General features: G+C 42.6%; 2 protein-coding genes across 5 annotated transcripts in view; one reads left to right on the top strand and one right to left on the bottom strand.

Annotated features, from left to right (window-relative positions):
• Window positions 1–4,694: 4,694 nt before the first annotated feature.
• On the top strand, window positions 4,695–13,524 carry XPA (XPA, DNA damage recognition and repair factor). 3 transcript variants are annotated; one of them, XM_082205154.1, is made up of 7 exons: window positions 4,695–4,802; window positions 6,869–7,029; window positions 9,107–9,217; window positions 10,275–10,380; window positions 10,807–10,972; window positions 12,196–12,313; window positions 13,156–13,524. In XM_082205154.1, the coding sequence occupies exons 1-7, from the start codon at window positions 4,756–4,758 to the stop codon at window positions 13,302–13,304; spliced, it is 858 nt and encodes a 285-aa protein (XP_082061280.1). In that variant the 5' UTR covers window positions 4,695–4,755; the 3' UTR covers window positions 13,305–13,524. The 3 variants fall into 3 exon arrangements, with proteins under 3 accessions (XP_082061280.1, XP_082061281.1, XP_082061279.1); XM_082205155.1 differs by having other exon boundaries at window positions 4,787–4,863; XM_082205153.1 differs by lacking the exon at window positions 4,695–4,802 and adding an exon at window positions 5,897–5,985.
• A 2,859-nt stretch (window positions 13,525–16,383) lies between these two features.
• NCBP1 (nuclear cap binding protein subunit 1) overlaps window positions 16,384–21,724 on the bottom strand; it is a 29,191-nt gene continuing 23,850 nt past the window's right edge. For both annotated transcript variants that reach the window (XM_082204760.1, XM_082204761.1), the window contains 5 exons: window positions 21,453–21,556; window positions 20,513–20,627; window positions 19,036–19,179; window positions 17,792–17,905; window positions 16,384–17,079 (listed from right to left, as the gene is read on the bottom strand). In XM_082204760.1, coding sequence (XP_082060886.1) covers window positions 16,966–17,079; window positions 17,792–17,905; window positions 19,036–19,179; window positions 20,513–20,627; window positions 21,453–21,556 — 591 coding nt within the window. In that variant the 3' untranslated portion in view covers window positions 16,384–16,965. The remainder of the gene's footprint in view (window positions 17,080–17,791; window positions 17,906–19,035; window positions 19,180–20,512; window positions 20,628–21,452; window positions 21,557–21,724) is intronic.

Here is a 21,724-nt window from a genome sequence, read left to right as displayed (position 1 = left end):
AAAGAGTTTTGGTCTAGGGAGACTGAAAGGCAATCTTTGGCAGCAGCGATTCAACTAGAAAATCACAGCTTTCTTACTTCCCGGATTACCAGCTGACAACGAGAGCGTGCTGAGTACTTCGGTGGCAGAACAGCAAGCACTGACGCAAGGGTTCATGTGTGTGATGGAGAGGGAGGGAACGGGACAAGTGAATCCCAGCTTTTACCTGACTCAACCTCCTGCCACTTTCTTGTCCAGAGATGTTGAAGCACCTCCCCTGATCTACTGGAAAGTGATTACGCTGGGATGTAAAACCCTGTTGAATAACAGTAATAATAATGACAAGCCACACAGTGGTGTTTTTTTCTTTTAAAAAAAAAAGACACAAGGCATGCTCACATCCTGCCATGTCCTCCTGTCGTCTCCTGTGATAATAACAAAAATAACAAACTTGCATTAAGGTTGCCTGTCAGGGAAGAGTGCCAGTTTTTTTGCCCTTGAATATTTACACTTCAGTTTTACTCGCATACCTCGGCTTTTCAGTTCTGGGGCAGGAGCTTTCAACACTTGACGTGCTTCCTTAATTGCCCATCTATCAGCCAAGTTCACAGACAATAGGTGGGAGATGATAAATGAAGCAGAAAGACAGCAGAAAGACTACAAAATGAGCCTTCCCACCAGGTGGCAAGCAAAGCCAAAATATATTGGAATAGGCACCGTTTATTTATCTAATTAATTCAATTTCTAAACCATCCTTCGTCAACTGTGATCACAGGGCAGTTTGCTGCAGAGGCACCAGCCTTAAAACAATAACTTTCCATAAAATAACAGGAAAGCAATAACTAAAAGTAAGTCATCTTAGCAATACCAGAAAACAGACCTCTATCAATCTATAGCTGGCCAGGTCAAATCGACTTTTTCCAAAATCCCAGGTGAAAAGGTATGGCTTCAACTGGCACCAAATTGACAGTGATCCCAGTTGTACCTCCAAGGGAAAGGAGTTCGATAAATTAGGTGCCACCACAGAGAAAGCCCTATCTCATGTCTTCACACACTGGCAGGACATCAAGAAGGGCTTCCCCTGCAGATCTTTATATATGTGGGCAGGCTGCTATAGGAAGAGATGCTATTTGGTTCCTAAGTCACTTAGGGCTTTGTAAGTTAACAATGAATTGGGCTCAAGAGTATACAAGGTGTGACCGGAATGTTCAGTGAATGGTCACAGAAATCGGACAGCGAGAAATATTTGAACACACATATCTTACAGGTCTTCAAAGTAGGCCCCCTCTGATACAATGCACCACTGACAACGTTCGTAGAACTGTTGAAAACTTCTGGATAAGTCCTCTTTTTGTACTGCTTTCAGTTCCCTCATCACAGCAGTGACGTGTGAAATGTTGGAAAACCTGTGCCCTTTCAGTGCAGATTTCAGTTTTGGAAAAGAAAGAAATCTGGTGGGGCCAGATTGGGAGAATATGGAGGGTGGGACAACTCAATAACCTTAGTAACGATTTCACGTGGAAAATGCAATTCTTCCCCCATCTTTCAGATAGACAAACGCCGATCCCACATCAATAACTCACGAACTCTGTCGTCATTTGCCGCCGTTCTGCTCGTCAACGGTCTGCCAGATTGAGGGTCATCTTCAATGGTTTGCCCCCCTTCACAGAAACGCTTGAAGCACCCATACACTGTCTTTCGAGTTACAGCTTCATCTCTGTACACAAATGTGAGCATTTCGTGGGTTTCTGATGTTGATTGTATGTTCGAATATTTCTCGCTGTCCGATTTCTGTGACCATTCACCAAACTTTCTGGTGATATCTTGTATAAACGATCAGTACAGATCCTGCAGAATCCATACTGTATAACTCTGATGAGCAGAACAACTCAAAATTCTGCCAGTTGCCGGTTCTGAACTGCTGTTGTTATTAATTTAAAATTTTTTTAAACCCCCCCCCCCACAATTTCACAGAAATTTTTAAATGTTTTCTCTGTGCAAATGGCACATAAAATCTGACTAATAATTACTGAAACCCTATATGGCAGGCCAAGTTATTATTAATAGTAGTAGTACGAGTAGTAGTAGTAGTAGTAGTACCCCGTCCATCTGACTAGGTTGCCCAAGCCACTCTGGGTGGCTTCCAATGTATATAAAAACATGACACATTATGTAATTATGTAATTAATTCCAAAATAACTTAATCCACATGTTGGTGATGCTGGGACTTTTAAGGCAATTTGCACTCTGAACCCAAAAACTGTAGTTGAAAACATGTTCCATTGACATCAATTAGACTAATTTCCAAATTACCTTTTTTTGCTCTATAAGACTCACTTTTTCCCTCCTAAAAAGTAAGGGGAAATGTGTGCGCGTCTTATGGAGCAAATGCAGGCTGCGCAGCTATCCCAGAAGCCAGAACAGCAAGAGGGATCACTGTTTTCCTCCTCCAAAAACTAGGTGCATCTTATGGTCTGGTGCGTCTTATAGAGCGAAAAATACGGTGCCTTTCTGGAAGCCAGAAAGAAATGCCATTATGTTGTATGGGGATAAACGAGGTTTCATTAAAAATCTGGATCATTTTAGTTCACATTGAACTGCTGGTTAGTATATGATCACCATTAAGGTACATGAGTAACACTGTCTGATTACAAGCATTCATGTATTAGAATACTGTACTGATCTTATGACCCATTGCATTTGAATCCCTATGTTTGGATCTTTTAAATTCAGTACTCTCAACTTCCAGTTTAGTCAAACAATGTGTTTCCTCTCACCTCACGTCAGGTCAAACAAGAACAAACAAAAAACTTCAGTCCTAAATACAATTGCTGTCCATTCCAGCACCAGTTTTGCTCCTGAACTCAGTGAAACTTACTCCCAACTAAATGGGCACAGGGTTGCAGTTTAAGGCTATTATACCATCAATTCTACATTTGTATGAAAACTGATGTACAATTCCACAATGCTTTTAGCGCACTCTGCTGTCTGTTGTCATGAGTGCCACACATTTATTTTACCTTCCTTGCCCTAAGCTACTGAAGGTAATGGGACCCTTTATATGTCCAGCTGTCCTTTGTCAACAACAAATTGTCGCTGTTTTTTGTGTTTAATATATGCTATATGGTAATTTATGGACCTAATAGGTATGTAACACCATTTGCACATACGTAATGTAGGCATCCTATACAGTGGTACCTCGGGTTAAGAACTTAATTCGTTCTGGGGGTCCATTCTTAACCTGAAACTGTTCTTAACCTGAGGTACCACTTTAGTTAATGGGGCCTCCTGCTGCCGCCGTATGATTTCTGTTCTCATCCTGTAGCAAAGTTCTTAATCTGAGGTACTATTTCTGGGTTAGTGGAGTCTGTAACCTGAAGCGTCTGTAACCCGAGGTACCACTGTGTATAGAAACGAGCAAACCAGTGATATTTTAGGGAGCGGACTAGCAGGTGGGGCCCATTATTTACATCAAGGGAGCCTAAACAACACAAGACACCGTTGCTGTATGTAGGTTTTATTTTATTTTATTTTTTATCTTATATTTTGGAAATGTACATTCAGGCTTTTTCCTTTAAATTTTTTGGGGGCCCCCAAGAGAGTGGAGCCCTAAGCTATAGCTTGTTTAGCTTATACGTAAATCCGGCACTATAAGGTGGCCATCCAACCTATGGACCGTGTTTCATAGAATCATAGGACTGTTGACTTGTAAGGGATCCCGAGCGAGGATCATCTAGCTCAGACATAGGCAAACTTGGCCCTCCAGATGTTTTGGGACTACAACTCCCATCATCCCTAGCTAACAGGACCAGTGGTCACGGATGATGGGAATTGTAGTCTTAAAACATCTGGAGGGCTGAGTTTGCCTATGCTTGATCTAGTCCGACCCCTCCATCCAATCTGAAACCATACTTTACAAAAAGTGCTAGTAGTTTTTACTGCTGCACCATCTTTTCTTGAAGGTGGAGCCCTTCTGCTGCTCAAGCGCAGCCACGGTATGCTCTTGATTGATACGGCTCTCATTTGTGCCTGAAAGTGTTGTTGTTGTTTAGTCGTTTAGTTGTGTCCAACTCTTCGTGACCCCATGGACCAGAGCACGCCAGGCACTTCTGTCTTCCATTGCCTCCCGCAGTTTGGTCAAACTCATGCTGGTAACTTCGAGAACACTGCCCCACCATCTCGTCCTCTGTCGTCCCCTTCTCCTTGTGCCCTCCATCTTTCCCAACATCAGGGTCTTTTCCAGGGAGTCTTCTCTTCTCATGAGGTGGCCAAAGTATTGGAGCCTCGGCTTCAGGATCTGTCCTTCCAGTGAGCACTCAGGGCTTATTTCCTTAAGAATGGAGAGGTTTGATCTTCTTGCAGTCCATGGGACTCTCAGGAGTCTCCTCCAGCACCATAATTCAAAAGCATCAATTCTTCGGCGATCAGCCTTCTTCACTACTGGTAAAACTATAACTTTAACTATACGGACCTTTGTTGGCAAGGTGATGCCTCTGCTTTTTAAGATGCTGTCTAGGTTTGTCAGTGCTTTTCTCCCAAGAAGCAGGCGTCTTTTACATTTAAAAAAAAACACACCACACACAAAATAGTCCTCTGAGTAGGAACGAGGAAGTGGCGTCTCTAGGGACGGCCGCCTCTATCCTTTCGTACTTCTACAGTCACGGAAGTAGCCGAGCGCTTCTAAAGGGACGGCTTCCCTCCAGGAGCATGCGCACACGGCTTCAAGAAGCCAAGCCTTTGTGTGGGCAGGTAAGGGTCCTTTTTCCGGTCCTGTTGATGTTTTCTTCTCACTTTTGCAGAAGGGCTGAAAGCGGCTGGCAAAGGCAAGTCCACTTTCCCCCTGCAGTTTGATCTGGGCTGGAGTATTGTTTGTTGGGTTTTGTGGTTGTTTCTGCTGTTATTCATATTTTGCATCTTTTTTTAAAAAAATCAAAAAATCTCATGCTTTTATTTGATATTAATATTTTGATATTAATATTTTTAACCTCTTATTACGTGGCAATTGCTCCATTTTGTGGACTTTTCGATGTGTTGTACTTATTGTTTGTGACTGCTTTGCTTTTGTAATTGCGTAAGCTGCTTTGTGCATGGCCTGAATTATACGAATAAAATGATGATCTACCGGTTTGGTAAGCGCAAAACAAGCACTTGCTTTCAGATCTGCTGTTGGGACAATTGCTAGGAAAGGTCTCGTTTCACGGTGCAATCCCACACCCTCTTCTACCTGAAAGTCCCACTGAATCAGGGTGGATTTGATTTAAATCAAATCGATTTAAATCATGATTTAAATCACTACTCAGTAAGACTTGATTTGATTTTGATTTTTTTACAGAAAGGCATTCCTGCTGGTATAATCTTAATATTTACAACCAGATGAAGTTTTCATTTTTGGAACAATAACTTTTAAGAGCAGTTTTTACAGTTATAACAAAAATGACTGATTTGGTTATACTATTAGAAATACATAGATAATTATGAAATTATTGTGAGGTTTAGTAAGTTAACTATTTATATATGGACAACTTTTCTGCTGTACTTTATTGGAAGGAGGAAAATAATCAATTCCTTAATAACAATTTAAACAATTTATTTCACTAATGCAATAACGTTATAGCATATGTATCCATGTTTGTTAACTGATGTGGTTAAACATTTTTTTAAAAAAAATACTTAGACTGATTTTCAGCACACATGAAAAACTTAAAACAAATCCTTATTTCCTGGACTGTAATGTAACTTAAATAGAAAGCTATCTTTAGAACGATATTTTCCTCCAAAAAAAATTTATTTTAAAAATCTGATTTTTTAAAAAAACAATCATTGATTTTTATCCACCCTGCACTGAATTCAGTTTCAGAAGTCATGCCTCTGAGTAGCCATGCATAGAACTGTATTGTTGGAGACTTGGAATTTTTTTGGCGCACGAGGTGTTGAGGACTTTACCAGACACATGAAGTTGCAGATGGTCCGGAATGATAGGACCAACACCTGCTGCCTATTCCCCTGGTTGGTAGCTAGCAATCCTTTTGGCTACTTTTATGATTTCCACCTCCTCCGTTATCATTATTATCATCGGTGCTTTTTTCCCAGGTGGAACTTGCTGCAACTCTGTTCCAGCACCTCTCAAGTGGGCGCCATTGTAAGAGAACAAGGGAATGGATACAAAAGCTTATGGGTTATGCAGAAATGGCGAAACTTACTGAAAAAATAAGAAATCAAGATAATGAACTTTTTATAAAAGAATGGAAATATTTACAGATAAATTGTAAACACAAAAAATTAGCAGGATTAATATAATAACCTTCAGTTTTATAAGAGTATATATTTACTTTAGATTATTAAACGAGCAAGCTAAATGAATATGAAGAAGATATTAAAAAATGATTTTAAGGAACCGCAGAAAGAGGAGGAAGTCAAATTTTGAAATGTTCAATTGATTGTAAAACTAATGAAATGTATAAATTGAAAAATTAAAAAGAGAAGAAGGGAGGCGTTCATGGTGAGTTCCAGACCACTTTTGATAGAAAAATCATTCTTATTTCAATTTAGAGCAGATTTATGCCACAAGGTGCCGTAGGAAGGCACTGGACATAGTAAAAGATCCATCGCACCCTGGTCACTGTCTCTTCGAGCTCTTGCCGTCGGGACGGAGATACAGGACGATGAAGACAAGAACGAGCCGTCTTAAGAACAGCTTCTTCTCCAGAGCGATCTTGGCCCTGAATGGGAAGCCCGGACTTTGAAAGTCATCTAATCTCCCTTGCTGTATTATACTGTATTGTTTTAATTAGTGTTTTTATGGAGCAGTCAAGTAATTTCGTTGTCCCCGAAGGGGGCAATGACAATAAAGATATTATTATTATTATATTATTATTATTAACCTTTCTAGGTTTCCGTCTCTGAATCCGGCCATGGAATCTTCTACTCCTGAAGGGGAGAAACCCGCACTCTCTGCCGCGATGAGGGCAAAGATAGAGCGGAATCGCCAGCGGGCATTGATGCTGAGGCAGGCAAGGCTGGCAACTAGGCCCTACCCTCCTACCGGCGAAGGTTCGCTTGGCACTGCAGTGTAATACACTAAGGACAGGTCCAGGTAGCTTGTGCAGGTTTAGCCTCCAGCTGGTCAGAGAGGCATGTGGATAGGGAAGAGGGAAATCTTAGAATTTTGGAATGGGAAGGGACCTCCAAAGCTCATCTAGTCAAACCCCAGCAGTACAGGGTTGATGCTGTGGCCAAAGGGCAAATTCTCATGCTTTTCGACCTTGGGCTTGCCTCTGAAGCTTCTGCAGTCTGAGCCAGTTGTGCAATTTATGGCAGTTCATAAAAAACTTTTTTTTTAAAAAAAAGCCTGCTCCAAAGGTCTTCTCTTACTACACTAGGGATTATATAGCTAGATCTGAAATTTCACGCACATCAGTTAATATCTTGACCCTGCTCCACTGAATTGAAATTTCAGCCTTCACGACATAGGAAAACGTCCAAGTAAACAGCTATTTTCTTGAAATTTCAGGCCTTTGGGGCAGGCATTTTTTTAAAAAAAGTTTTTTTATGAACCGCCCTATCGTGCATATGGCTAGCAAAAGTATACTGGAAAGTAAAAGGCCCATTACGATGGGAAGTTGTGGTTTTCCTTTGTGGCTGTGTGATGCTGAAGTCTGTGAGCTCCTGAAGGAGGCTAATGCAGTGCTCCTTAAAAACATTCAGGCAAGAAGGGAAAGCCTTCAATCTGTAATGCTACCAAGCAGAAATCTTAGGTGGTTGCCACCAGCTTTGGAGTTATGATCCAGGGATAGAAAATACCCGGGGTGATCCTTGATGTCGACAACCCAAAAGGAAACTTTTCAGCGGCCTCAGGCCCATCTTCCCTCGTTAGTTTTAGCAGTCTAATCCTTCGTCGTCTTAAAAGTGAATGGGGATCTCTAAATGTATAGAGAGCCAGTTTTTTTTAAATACTTTATTCGGCTATAAGCCCACAGGGTAAAAACCAATCAGTAAATAAAATAGCATTTTACATTCTAAAATATCAACTAAAATATTTCAACGCATAATCTCCTTCACATTACATACAGTCTCTAGATGTACCATATTGTGGCCTTGATTGTAAAGGTGGTGGATAGAGTTTACTAGATTTTAATAGTCATGCAGCATTCCATGAAGTCTTTTATATGAAAGAACTGAATTCAGGAATCTGGCAACCTGTAATGTTGTATAAGAATCAATGTCCTGGAGTAGATAGGCTAGATGTGATTCAGGTGGTTTTGCAAGAGTTTCCAAAATGATTGAACTCAGAATCCTTGATCGGGGAACAATATATAAAGGACAATTAAACAAGATATGATGAAGGGATTCTATTGATTTGTTGTCACATGCGCATAAAACAGAGGTTTTACCATTAGAAAATCTATTGTTCAGCACATTTGAGGGGAACACATTAAATCTGTCTCTAACAAAAGCGAATCTATGCGACGCAACCGACAAGGTAGACAAAGGTAGCCCTCCCTCCGAAAGAACAGTCGGCGATGATGCAAAGATTTGACACGCTTAAATCTCAGCTTTTGAAAGTCCAACACAGAGGGGAAGATACTAACGATGCTTCAAATAACCCCCCTGGGGCTCATCGGACAGAAGTGGTCGATAGAGAGCCAGTGTGGTATAGTGGTTAGTGTCAGACTAGGATCTAGGATAGGCCTTTGGACTACAATTCCCATCATCCCTGACTACCGGTCCTGCTAGCTATGGATGATGGGCTGTAGTCCAAAAAACCCAGTTGGAGACCCAAATTTGGGAAATCCTGATCTAGGAGACCAGGGTTCAAATCCCCAAATGGCCTTGAAGCTTGGCCTTGGGTCAGTGACCAACCCTCAGCCACACAGGGTTGTTGTCAGAATAATATGGAGAGAGGGAGAACCAAGGATGCCACCTTGGATGAAATATAGGATATAATAGGATATTAAAGCAATGCAATAATAATGTATTGGATTTCAATAGATACTCCTTTTTTTGGATTGTGGGCTGCTTCTTAACATTTGAGCAAGGTTAGACATGGCTGCCTCACCTACCCATAGACTTTATTACATTAGTGTCAGGTACTGATTGCAAAGTTTATTTTTGTTGTTTGTCTCTGCAGGCAGTTCCAAAGTGAAAGCGCCTCCAAAGATAATCGATACCGGGGGAGGATTCTTTCTTGAAGAGGAGGAGGAAGAGGAAAACACAGCAGAGAAAGTTGTGCATCTCCCTGGTAAATATGGCAGTGAGGAAACGCCTGCTGTTGTAGTTAGTGGAAGGTGCCACGATAGGGGAAAATGGGAACTGAGCCAAAAGCGAAATTCCTTACTTGCAGAGACATAAAAATATTTGTCTGAAAGGCTGGTACAGTGGACGCTCAGGTTGCGAACATGATCCGTGCGGGATGCATGTTCGCAACCTGCAGTGGCAGGTTGCGATTTGGCGCTTCTGCACATGCGCAAAGAGTGATTTAGCTCTTCTGTGCATGCGCAATCGCCGAAACCCAGAAGTAATCTGTTCCGGTACTACCGGGTTTTGGCGGTCCGTAACCCGAGAAAACGCAACCTGAAGCATCTGTAACCTGAGGTATGACTGTACAAGCACACATTGCAATGTGTTCTTCTAGAAGAGCTGATGAACATTACAGTGGTACCTTGGGTTACAGACGCCTCAGGTTACAGCCTCTGTTAACCCAGAAATAGTACCTCGGGTTAAGAACTTTGCTTCAGGATGAGAACAGAAATTGTGTGGCATTAGCGGGAGGCCCCATTACCTAAAGTGGTACCTCGGGTTAAGAACAGTTTCAGTTTAAGAACGGACCTCCAGAACAAATTAAGTTCTTAACCCGAGATACCACTGTATTGTGCATCAGTTCATAATTATCTAACAGTCTGGTCTTGCAGGGCTGGGAATGTAAAGAATGTTAAAAGGAATATGAAGGCTGCATGCATAAATACTATATTTAGCTGCAGGACAGAGTCAGAAGTCCTTTTATTCTTCTTTCTTTCTTTCTTTCTTTCTTTCTTTCTTTCTTTCTTCCTTCCTTCCTTCCTTCCTTCCTTCAGGTTTTCCTTTTTCTTGTCTTTTCTCCTTTCTGCCTTTGTTCTTTTTTAGACTAAGTAGCTGTTTTATATCAGTGCATTATAAAAAGATACTTTGCAATGGGTATTTTTTGTGTAGCTCTGAATAAATATCAATAAATAAATTTAAAATTAAAAAAAATACTTTTGCTATCTTGAATGCACTTTAACAGCTTACGCCCTGTTGTTGTTTATTCTTTTTTTAAACAGGGCCTGTGTTAGAATTTGATTACATTGTTTGTGAAGAATGTGGTAAAGAATTCATGGATTCCTACCTCATGAACCACTTTGATCTAGCAACATGCGATAATTGCAGGTATATAGCAAACAAAGAAAGGGGGAAATAATGGCTTGTATTCAATGCTGACCTTTAAAGCCCTAAACAGCCTCGGTCCAGTATACCTGAAGGAGCATCTCCACCCCCATCATTCAGCCTGGACACTGAGATCCAGTACTGAGAGCCTTCTGGTGGTTCCCTCAATGCGAGAAGTCAAGCTACAGGGAACCAGGCAGAGGGCCTTCTCGGTAGTGGCACCTGCCCTGTGGAACGCCCTCCCACCAGATGTCAAGGAGATAAGTTACTATACAACCTTTAGAAGACATCTGAAGGCAGCCTTGTATTGGAAAGCTTCTTATGTCTGATGTTTCAGTGTGTTGTTTTGTATTCTGTTGTAAGCTACCCAGCGTGGCTGGGGAACCCAGTCAGATGGGCAGGGTGCAAATAATTGTGACCTCGTTTCAGAGATGTTGAAGAAAAGCATAAACTCATAACAAGGAGTGAAGCCAAGCAAGAGTATCTTCTGAAAGACTGCGATTTAGACAAGAGAGAACCGGTGCTAAGATTTATTCTGAAGAAAAACCCTCATAATCCGCGATGGGGTGACATGAAACTTTACTTAAAGCTACAGGTACTGAACTTTCTTCAATAATGTGTGATCTCTCTAGAAAAAAACACCCAGTTTTTATTTACAGTAGGGAAGACAAAATGGAGGGTGTGACCCTCCAGAAAAGGTAATTGGGTACCTGGCGGTGAAAGAGCAGTGGTGGTTTCACCCAGGGGGCACCGCCAGGTGGGGCTGCCCTCACGCTCTGGTCCTCAAACTGAGGGAAAAACAAGTTGCGAAGTGCTGGAGCTAATTCAGCTTGTTTTTCCCTTAGTGCCCGGGCACAGGGGGCAGAGGGAGTCCCTCTGCCGCTGGTGCCCCGTGTGGAGGAACAAAATGAATTGGCTCACTGGAATGAAATTGCCAATACTCCTGCCAAGCAGCTGAGGCAGTTTCACCCCAGCGCTTCACGGGACTGGGCCCATTGCAGCTCATTCCTCACTTTGCTTTTCAACATCACAGTGTTTGGCTGGTGATACATCACGATGCTGAAAAGCTGCTATCGCCAAGCCCTATTCTGAACACTTAGGGACACGGGTGGCGCTGTGGGTTAAACCACAGAGCCTAGGACTTGCCGATCAGAAGGTCGGCGGTTCGAATCCCCACGACGGGGTGAGCTCCCGTTGCTCGGTCCCTGCTCCTGCCAACCCAGCAGTTCAAAAGCACATCAAAGTGCAAGTAGATAAATAGGTACCGCTCCGGCGGGAAGGTAAACGGCGTTTCCGTGCGCTGCTCTGGTTTGCCAGAAGCGGCTTAGTCATGCTGGCCACGTGACCCGGAAGCTGTACGCCGGCTCCCTCGGCCAGTAAAGCGAGATGAGCGCCACAACCCCAGAGCCGGCCACGACTGGACCTAATGGACAGGGGTCCCTTTACCTTTACCTATTCTGAACACTTGTGTACATTCCACAGCATCCCCTCCTTTACATGCAGGAATCCCTTCTACATGTTAATTCAGAAGGGCAGCATTGTTATAAATGCCTTTGCTGGATACAGGTTGTGTGTCTAGTTTATTAAATGTCACACTACTTCTGTACCAACATGAATAAAACTAATGAGGTGGGTATCTGCATAGTTTTGTGTCCCATTTTTATAGTGTGGAGGGAAACAGAGGAATTCCCTTGGAACAGATCCATGCAGGCTTGAGGCCTACACAGATCAAGCCTCTGGGCGTAGACCACAGTGCGCTGCAACAGAGATCAAACTCCGAGACCGCTTTTTTGTTTGTTCAAATGTCTTATTCTGCAGGTGATCAAGCGCTCTCTTGAAATCTGGGGTAGCGAAGAAGCGTTAGAAGAAGCGAAGGAAAGCAGACAAGACAACAGAGAGAAGATGAAACAAAAGAAGTTTGATAAGAAAGTTAAAGGTGAGTGTGAATTGAGCGTTCTCTGGACCACCCCACCCCACAAACCTACCAGTTAAACAACAGGTGTCTTCATCTTCTAGCACACTGAACGGCTTACTGGGTACTTGGACAACGCGGGTGGCGCTGTGGTCTAATCCACTGAGCCTCTTGGGCTTGCTGATCAGAAGGTCGGCAGTTTGAATCCCCGCAACGGAGTGAGCTGTCCCAGCTCCTGCCAACCTAGCAGTTTGAAAGCACACCAGTGGAAGTAGATAAATAGGTACCACTGTGGCGGAAAGGTAAACGGTGTTTCTGTGTGCTCTGGTTTCCATCACAGTGTCCCGTTGAGCCAGAAACTGTTTAGTCATGCTGGCCACATGATCCGGAAAGCTGTCTGTGGACGAACACCAGCTCCCTCGGCCTGAAAGTGAGATGAGCGCCACACCCCAGTTGCCTTTAACTGGGCTTAACCACCCAGGGGTCCTTTATCTTTTTATCTACAAGGGGGGGCGGGGAGGGAGTTAGTCCCATCTATGGGATAGTTTCTCTGTAATTTGGTCCTCTGGAATATTTCAGTTTGGTATAATTGTTTTGGAACTTGAAATGTTGGGAAGACTTCTGCAGTTTTTCTGCCCCTACAAATTCTGGATTACAATATACAAATCGGGGATCGTGGTTGAAAGCAGGAGCCAATCTCCAGGACACAAAAGAAAAACTTGGAGGCTTCTGGTCTGCCTTGAATAATTATCTTTTTCTGTTATCTCTTTATATATCTGACTTAGTATCTGTATCTGGAAAAAAAATGCAATAAAAATATTTTTTTTTTTAAAAAAAGAATAATTATCTTCTTCATTTTGTATTAGAACTGCGTCGAGCTGTAAGGAGTAGCGTATGGAAAAAAGATACAAGCGTTCATCAGCATGACTACGGGGCTGAAGAAATGATAGATGAAGACCTGTACAAAAAAACCTGCACGACGTGTGGTCATGAATTAACATATGAAAAAATGTAGTATGTTCTTAGTGTCACATTAAAATGTACCTTTTGTAATTTTTTTTAATCCAATGAACTAAGTTCTCAGCGACTTTTTTTACACGCAGTCTTCCTCATCCACAACTGAAATGCAATGTTAAAAATCTGATTTAATGGGAGAACTGTGCAGCCTGCTGAATCATGTAAGTATTGAATTGTATTGTGTATCACTGCTAATAAAATAAAATAAGTGAAAACAATGGTATTCTCATCCCTTTATCTTTCATTGCACATTATCTTCAGTAATTCCTGCTGGATATTCTAATAGCGTGATACAAAGTGTTAAGACTTCCACTGGGTGTACATCCCAATAGCATTTTGTTCATTTGGGACTAAAGATGCTACTGAAGTAATTTTCTAGGGCTTGGTAAGGTAAAGGTAAAGGGACCCCTGACCATTAGGTCCAGTCGTGGCCGACTCTGGAGTTGCGGCGCTCATCTCGCTTTATTGGCCGAGGGAGCCGGCGTACAGCTTCCGGGTCATGTGGCCAGCATGACTAAGCTGCTTCTGGCAAACCAGAGCAGCGTACGGAAACGCCGTTTACCTTCCCGCCAGAGTGGTACCTATTTATCTACTTTGACATGCTTTCGAACTGCTAGGTTGGCAGGAGCAGGGACCAAGCAATGGGAGCTCACCCTGTTGCCGGGATTCGAACCGCCAACCTTCTGATCGGCAAGTCCTAGGCTCTGTGGTTTAACCCACAGCGCCAGGGCTTGGTAATGCTCTACAAAAGTTGGAATTACAGGAAGTGGCCCCCCCTTAAATTATGCACGTGTATGGTTTCTAGTTTTGCTGGAGAGGAAAAGCCAGCAGATCCCTTCCCTTAACCACTTGAGATCTTATTTAGCCGGCAGTCCTTAGCACACTTAAGTACATGTAACTTTCATTAGTTAAAATGAAAGCTGAGAAGCAGCAGCTCAAGTGCGAATCCAGTGGCATCTCACATACGTACACAAAGCAGTGATTTTATGTCCACCACAGCAAGGGCTTTTAAGCCAAGACAATCTCAAGCTTTTCAGTTAAGAAACAACTTAAATGGTGAAGGCATTCAGTAACGAGGTGTGTAGAGAAACCAGATGCAAATTAAGTGCTTGGGGAAATTAATCAGAGAAAAATGGTTCTGTGCAACGAGGAAAGGTAGGAACACCTAGCAACACTTGGGACTGCAAATACTGATGTACACTCCTGTGAGAATGCCTCAGGAGGCAAACCTCTGAGACAAGTTACATAATTTTGTTAGATCACAAATTCATTCTGAATCCTTTAAGATACCATTCGGATCTGGCAATCTGTCAGTTTTTCAATGCAGCCTAATACTTTGTTTCTTGTCTTAATTTGTCCGACTCCATTCCTGAGTTAGTCAAAGATTAGGAAAAAGCTAATTTAGACCCGTAATTTAGGACTGCTAAAATACTCTTTTCTAATATGAGACAGTAGCCTGTCCAGTCTTTACTATCACTCTCAAGTTTTGCCTATCCTTTATAGTTGTTCATGGCAAAGATGATATAGGTGAGAAATACAACAGTATCACTGAATTGCAGAATGTGAGGTCTTCGGAAAAACCAAGTCGTCTTCACACAGTCCTTGGGCAGAGAAACAGGTTCATAGCATGTGGGAATACAGTTAAGCCCTGTGGTGGATCTGGATAGGTTGTTTCTCCCAGAGCCAAGAGGGGTGTGACCAAGATGCCTTGCAAAGGCATTTCTAACTCAGCACTTCATCCTGGCCAAATTCCTGAGCAAGTAATGAGCATTTAGGACGATGCACAACATGCATCGATGCTTTATAAAATTTATTATTATTATTATTTTACAGCAGACCAGGCTGCTTTCTTCTTCACAAAGTGAGATGGTCTGGAGACAAGGTTCTTCCCAGTCCAGCTCACAGTCAATTTGCTTTTTTCAGAAAGTTACCCTGTAATGGTGGCTGGAGCAGAACACACTCCGGAGCTTGGGCTGCCAACTTCTGCTAAGTAGGTGAATGCCACACTTCCCACTGTTACAAAGTCATAGGAGTCAAGGGCATCCTGATCAAATTTGCAGATGACACCAAACTGGGAGGGGTGGCTAACACCCCAGAGGACAGGATCACACTTCAAAACGACCTTGGCAGATTAGAGAACTGGGCCAAAACAAACAAGATGAACTTTAACAGGGAGAAATGTAAAGTATTGCACTTGGGCAAAAAAAATGAGAGGCACAAATACAAGATGGGTGACACCTGGCTTGAGAGCAGTACATGTGAAAAGGATCTAGGAGTCTTGGTTGACCACAAACTTGACATGAGCCAACAGTGTGACGCGGCAGCTAAAAAAGCCAATGCAATTCTGTGCTGCATCAATAGGAGTATAGCATCTAGATCAAGGGAAGTAATAGTGCCACTGTATTCTGCTCTGGTCAGACCTCACCTGGAGTACTGTGTCCAGTTCTGGGCACCACAGTTCAAGAAGGACACTGACAAACTGGAACGTGTCCAGAGGAGGGCAACCAAAATGGTCAAAGGCCTGGAAACGATGCCTTATGAGGAACGGCTAAGGGAGCTGGGCGTGTTTAGCCTGGAGAAGAGGAGGTTAAGGGGTGATATGATAGCCATGTTCAAATATATAAAAGGATGTCATATAGAGGAGGGAGAAAGGTTGTTTTCTGCTGCTCCAGAGAAGCGGACACGGAGCAATGGATCCAAACTACAAGAAAGAAGATTCCACCTAAACATTAGGAAGAATGTCCTGACAGTAAGAGCTGTTTGACAGTGGAATTTGCTGCCAAGGAGTGTGGTGGAGTCTCCTACTTTGGAGGTCTTTAAGCAGAGGCTTGACAACCATATGTCAGGAGTGCTCTGAGTGTGTTTCCTGCTTGGCAGGGGGTTGGACTCGATGGCCCCTGTGGTCTATTCCAACTCTATGATTCTATGAGTCTCAACCTCCATCCCACCCTCCATCCAGAACATATGTGAAGCAGTAAGAAATTGTTATGTATTGTAGTTATTTCTTACAGGATGTTTGCGACCCAAATAGACGTTTCACCTATTCGTTGCGACCCAAAATAAGTACAATAGGCAGATTTAAAAAACATATTCTGATTGTATTTCAACCATGTTTCATACAACCATGAAAATTAATTTTGATAACAAACATATACTCTAGGCTACTCTGGAGGCTTGACCTGTTTAGCATTTCACATGTCCTATGCTCCTGTCCCTCAGAGAGTTTAATCTTACTCACTGGGAAGCTGCTCTTCAGATTCACAAGTCTTGATGCTTGCTTCACATTATTATAATGAGGGAATTCATTCTTATGTAAGGGCCAAGCAAAGGTAACCAATCCTATTTATTCCCTATTTTTATTTTTGTACAAACAACAGAAGGGGACAAAACAAATGCCATGACGAAGCCAGCATTCAAACCATTTCAAAATTAGAAATCCACACATTATTCCATTCCAGTCACCTAGCAGTCGTAAAACAAGAGTTAGGCCTCTACTGCTAAAAGAACTGCCCCGTTTGAGTGCCGAGTAGCTTATCTACGACAGCACGGCAAGCTTGTTTTCCAATTAAAAGCTTCTTTCCTCCTCTTCCCTCATCAATTTTCCCATTTTTGTTTTAAAAAGGTGAAGTCAATTAAGTCCTGTACAAAAACGAAGTTTCTCAGGCCTGCAGTGCACAGAACTGCTGAAATACAGCCAATATATGATGATCCAATTCTGCTGTGAAGAGAAGATTCTCCAACGTCACCATGTACTGATGGATGATCTGGTGATGCTGCAGACAGAAAAGAGCTGTCTCAGTTACTCATTACTGGTCTTGGCAGAACATAGTGAGAGAAAGCACATTCCCCCCGCATTCACTCGGCAGCTGAGGAACACCAGAAACTTATTATGAATGGATAAAATACACCGAGAATGTCGCCTGCAATTCTGGTCATTCCACTTAAAAAATAATAATAAAAGAACCCGAGAAGAGCAGCCAGAGACAGGGAGAAGAATAGTATAAAAATGGTTGAAGGGCTGGACAGTCTTAATCACGGGTAGGCAAACTAAGGCCCAGGTGCCGGATCCGGCCCAATCACCTTCTCAATCTGGCCCGCGAACGGTCCAGGAATCAGTGTGTAGAATGTGTCTTTTTATTTAAAATGCATCTCTGAGTTATTTGTGGGACATAGGAATTTGTTCATTCCCCCCCCCCCCGGTCTTAATCACGACAGTGACAAGAACAATCAGTCAGTTTAAGACAAGCAAGATGTGCTTCTGTATAGAAAGAGTAAGTGAATCCTGCCCCAGGGTTTATATTGGATTCTAGTATAAACGATTTTGAAAAAGCCCATTTATACGGACTATCAGCCGAGTATAGCTTCCTCCTGAACATTTACCTCAAGCAAGTACTTGCAAATGCAGAATTATCATTTCTGTGTGACCACATTTCTATGCAATTTCTAGTTACCACGTTTGTGACTTTGGAAAGGAATGAGACCTACCTGTAAGAAGATCTGCTGCAGCCTCTCTATGCAGTTCTTGTACCAAGGTGTAATCACATCAATGCCTCCCGTTTCACAGCGCACTAAGTGCTCCGTGAGGATCATAATGAAGCGCTGGAAAGGGCAATATTAGCAACATCTTTCAAATACAGGGAAGTCAACGTCCACAGACAAGACGAGAGAATGAGGACATGTGAGAAATAGTATTTCTGAATTAAAGAATGGAAATTTCATGACAGAACAGCGCCACTTAGCACAGAATTCATCGCTAATTTCCGGAGATCTTTTCCCGGGTTCAACGAGCGTGAGAACACGCCAGCACAATAGTTCCACTTCTTGAAGCTGGTTGTGCAACAGTATGAGGGCTATAGCAATCTGTTGCTTAACTACAGCTATGAGACCATGCTGCCGCCTTCCAGAGCTTCTCCAGCACAAGCCATTCTGCTAGCACATGGGTAGAGGCAAACTAAGGCCCGGGGGCCGGATCCAGCCCAATCGCCTTCTAAATCCGGCCCGCGGACAGTCCAGGAATCAGCGCGTTTTTACATGAGTAGAATGTGCCCTTTTATTTAAAATGCATCTCTGGGTTATTTGTGGGGCCTGCCTGGTATTTTTACATGAGTAGAATGTGTGCTTTTATTTAAAATGCATCTCTGGGTTATTTGTGGGGCATAGAAATTTGTTCATTTTTATTCCCCCCCCAAAAAAAAAATATAGTCCGGCCCCCCACAAGGTCTGAGGGACAGTGGACTGGCCCCCTGCTGAAAATGCTTGCTGACCCCTGTGCTAGTACAACTAGCAGTAGAGTTCAGGGACTTTAACTTAGCACTGCAATGAATTCCTCCTCAAGTTCCCAAATACTTGGAATTGCTTCCTCTACTTGAAACTTTTCATATCATTTCTTTGGTTCCATTTATGAATCGCTTCCCTTAAAATATCTCAAGCAATTTCACACCAAAAACACCCACAGTAAAACTGGTTAACTTAAAGGGTTAAAATACAAATTATAAAGTTTTGCAAAGCGGAGGTTCATAGCTTCCCCAACACTTAACAGTCCATCTTCTATTACCGTACTTTTCCATCTATAAGACTAGGTTTTCTTTACTCTAAAATAATTTTTTTAAAAATGGGGGTCGTCTTCCCGCATTTTCATAAATTTCAGTCCCCCAAAATAAGGGTCATGTTATACACGGAAAAATAGGGTAACTCGTTTTCTAAAAGCCAATGAATATTTCTGCATTTACCTGGAATATTACAAGGAAGAGGTTTTTTTGTTCACTTTGAGCCGATTCAACTTTTTCTTGCAGGCGTTCGATCTGCTCTTCAAGGGGTCCATCTTCCCTGTCACTACTTCGATCGTCATCATAGTCATCATCATCACTGTCTCGCTGGGGAGGAATAGTTAACATTTAACAGGGGGATCATAAGTGTGCCGAGACCAAAAGGTTAGCTAGGGCACATTCTGTTCATTCCCTTTTTTAGTTTATAGAGACCTGTCCCACCAAAGTGCTGAAAGCTTCTCTCTTCCAGCTTGAAGTGAGCTACAGTCATGGTTTTAGCATGCATCTATAGCATTTACTAAAAGAATAAATGCATCGTGTAAGATATAAGAAAACAAAAAGGTACTGCTGCATGTGTTGCCTGAAGCCATGAAATATTGATCTACAGTAAAGATAAGCTGACCCAGCCCAGGAAACCACTTGGGATTCCCAATATAAGCTGCTCTGGGGTTCTCAGGGAAAGAACAGGGGTTGTCACAGTGGTAAACAATACAATGAGAAACTCAAGTCACTGCAAGCATTTCTGATCTCTGCATGTCCTATTAGATTCCTAGCATAATTTAGGCCAGTATTCACTGCACAAACTTTCTACCAGTGCAAGGACTTTTGGCTGGGCAACAGAACTTCCTCTACCCTTGAGCCCCCTAACTCTGTTCTGGGGTTTCCCCCAGCCCCATGGAGCAGATCTGGGAGAATGCACAGAGTGTGTCAGAGGTGTATGTGTGTACTGTGCAAAAATAAATCTTGCACTGATGGAACGAGTGGTTTGGCTACTGCCCAATGTTGCAGCTGCAGAGGTGGCCAATGTCATCGGGAACAGCGTGTGCAAGGCAGGAGTCTTAACGAAAACAAAAGCTTGCACTGGCATCAATGGGAACTTCTCATGTAAGCCTCATAGGTAAACTAGGGTGCAGCAATTTTAGTCAGGATCGCTGCTAGGAAGGAATGGGGTAAACCTCTCCTCTTTGTATGTGTTCCTGATCCACAATCAGTCAATTGTGCCTGCGATTAAATAAAGAAAAAGCTCAGATGTAGCTGCTTGCTACACAATGAAAGTAACGGCCTAATTTGGTCCTTTGTCTGCCAGACATAACACTCATAATCAACATATTGCCTCAAGGTGTGGTGATTGCTATTTGCTTGATGGCTTTTTAAAAAAAGGAATGGGCACATCCATGGAAAAGAGGTCTACCAATGGCTATTTGCCAGGCTCTCCCCCATTTTTCAGAGGCAATGTATCAGATGATGGAGACAAACACACGATGACGTTTACAGAAGCCTCTGGCTGGCTGCTGCTGAAAACAGAGTGTTGGGACTTTTACACAGTATAGCAATTCTTTTGTTTTTATTGTTGGTGGAAAAGAGTTACAGTACTGCTGGTTTATACACATCTTTACATCAAGTAACGTTCTTTTCACAGCCCTGGAAAATGGTTACCTACACGTTTGTGCTGTTTGGCTAATCTCGCTTTGGCCTCCTCTAGCTCCTTTTGGATCATCACCACATGCTTGTTCATCTTACGGATTGTTGAGTGCAAGATTTCCCAGATATAAAACCTAGCAGAGAAAGAAACAGATGCTCTAGTTCAGACAATATACTTTGGCTCGTTTCAGTCATAATGCTAATGTACACATCGTATATGCTCTCTTGTAAAGCTGGCTATTGACTGCAAGATACAGGAGGCTGTGGATTAGGAATAAGCATCCTGTACCATCAATGAATCTTCCCTACAATTCATTTTAAGGGGCATTTCATAAATGATGTCTTAGACGTGCAGTAAAACCTCAGTTGTCAAACTTAATCTGTTCCGGAAGCCTGTTCGGCTTCCGAAATGTTCAACAACTGAGGTACAGCTTCTGATTGGTTTCAGGAGCTTCCTGCACTCAAGCGGAAGCCGTGTTGGACGTCCAGCTTCCGAAAAATGGTTGAAAACTGGAGCATTTACTTCCAGGTTTTCGGCGTTTGGGATATGAGGTTTGACTGTACTGTAAACCACATCTCCTGAAGTATCAAGCATGAATGTAACAATTCTGTTTGCAACCTGGAGTGCATTGTAGATGTACATGAGAAAGAACTGGCACTGGCTGTGGCCTATTGTCATTTACACACACTGGCAAATCCAGGTTTGTTGCAGCACAATGTGTGTGAATTGGGCCCAACGCACCAGGATTTTGCTCCCTGCCATAAACAGAAATGGTTGAATTACCAAAAATTCTGTAATTTCTTCATGTGAGTTTTGAAAAGCTGAGTGAAAGGCTGTTAACTCAACGCGAGTATTTTGAGAAAGTTAAAAGGTGACCTGCTGCCATCATCATTCAAATCACAACCCAAACAATTAAAAAAGGGGGGGGGGTGGAAGAGGGAGATTTACATCTAGTTACCTAGTGAAATCATGAGCCAGCTCTGGAGAGAAAATCCAGTTTGCTACTGCAGCACAATCCACAATCTGTGTGCGAATCATCTTATCCACCAGCACAGCAATCATCTATGTGAAAAGGGAAGCAAAGGGTTTCTGGATCAGCTTATCAAAAGCAGGTGCTTATTTGCTACTGAAAAGAACAGATTAGGCAAAATAAGGGCACACCCCTGTCTCTCCTGCTCAACTATCTTATAGTAGTGACAACTCAGGAAGCGTAATCTAATGCTGCTTCCT

Source organism: Podarcis vaucheri, assembly GCF_965113315.1.
Source record: "Podarcis vaucheri genome assembly, chromosome: 17".
In the NCBI taxonomy this organism is placed as follows: Eukaryota; Metazoa; Chordata; class Lepidosauria; order Squamata; family Lacertidae; genus Podarcis; species Podarcis vaucheri.
Note: the sequence above shows the minus strand (reverse complement) of the source record. Positions and strands in the feature narration are given on the sequence as shown.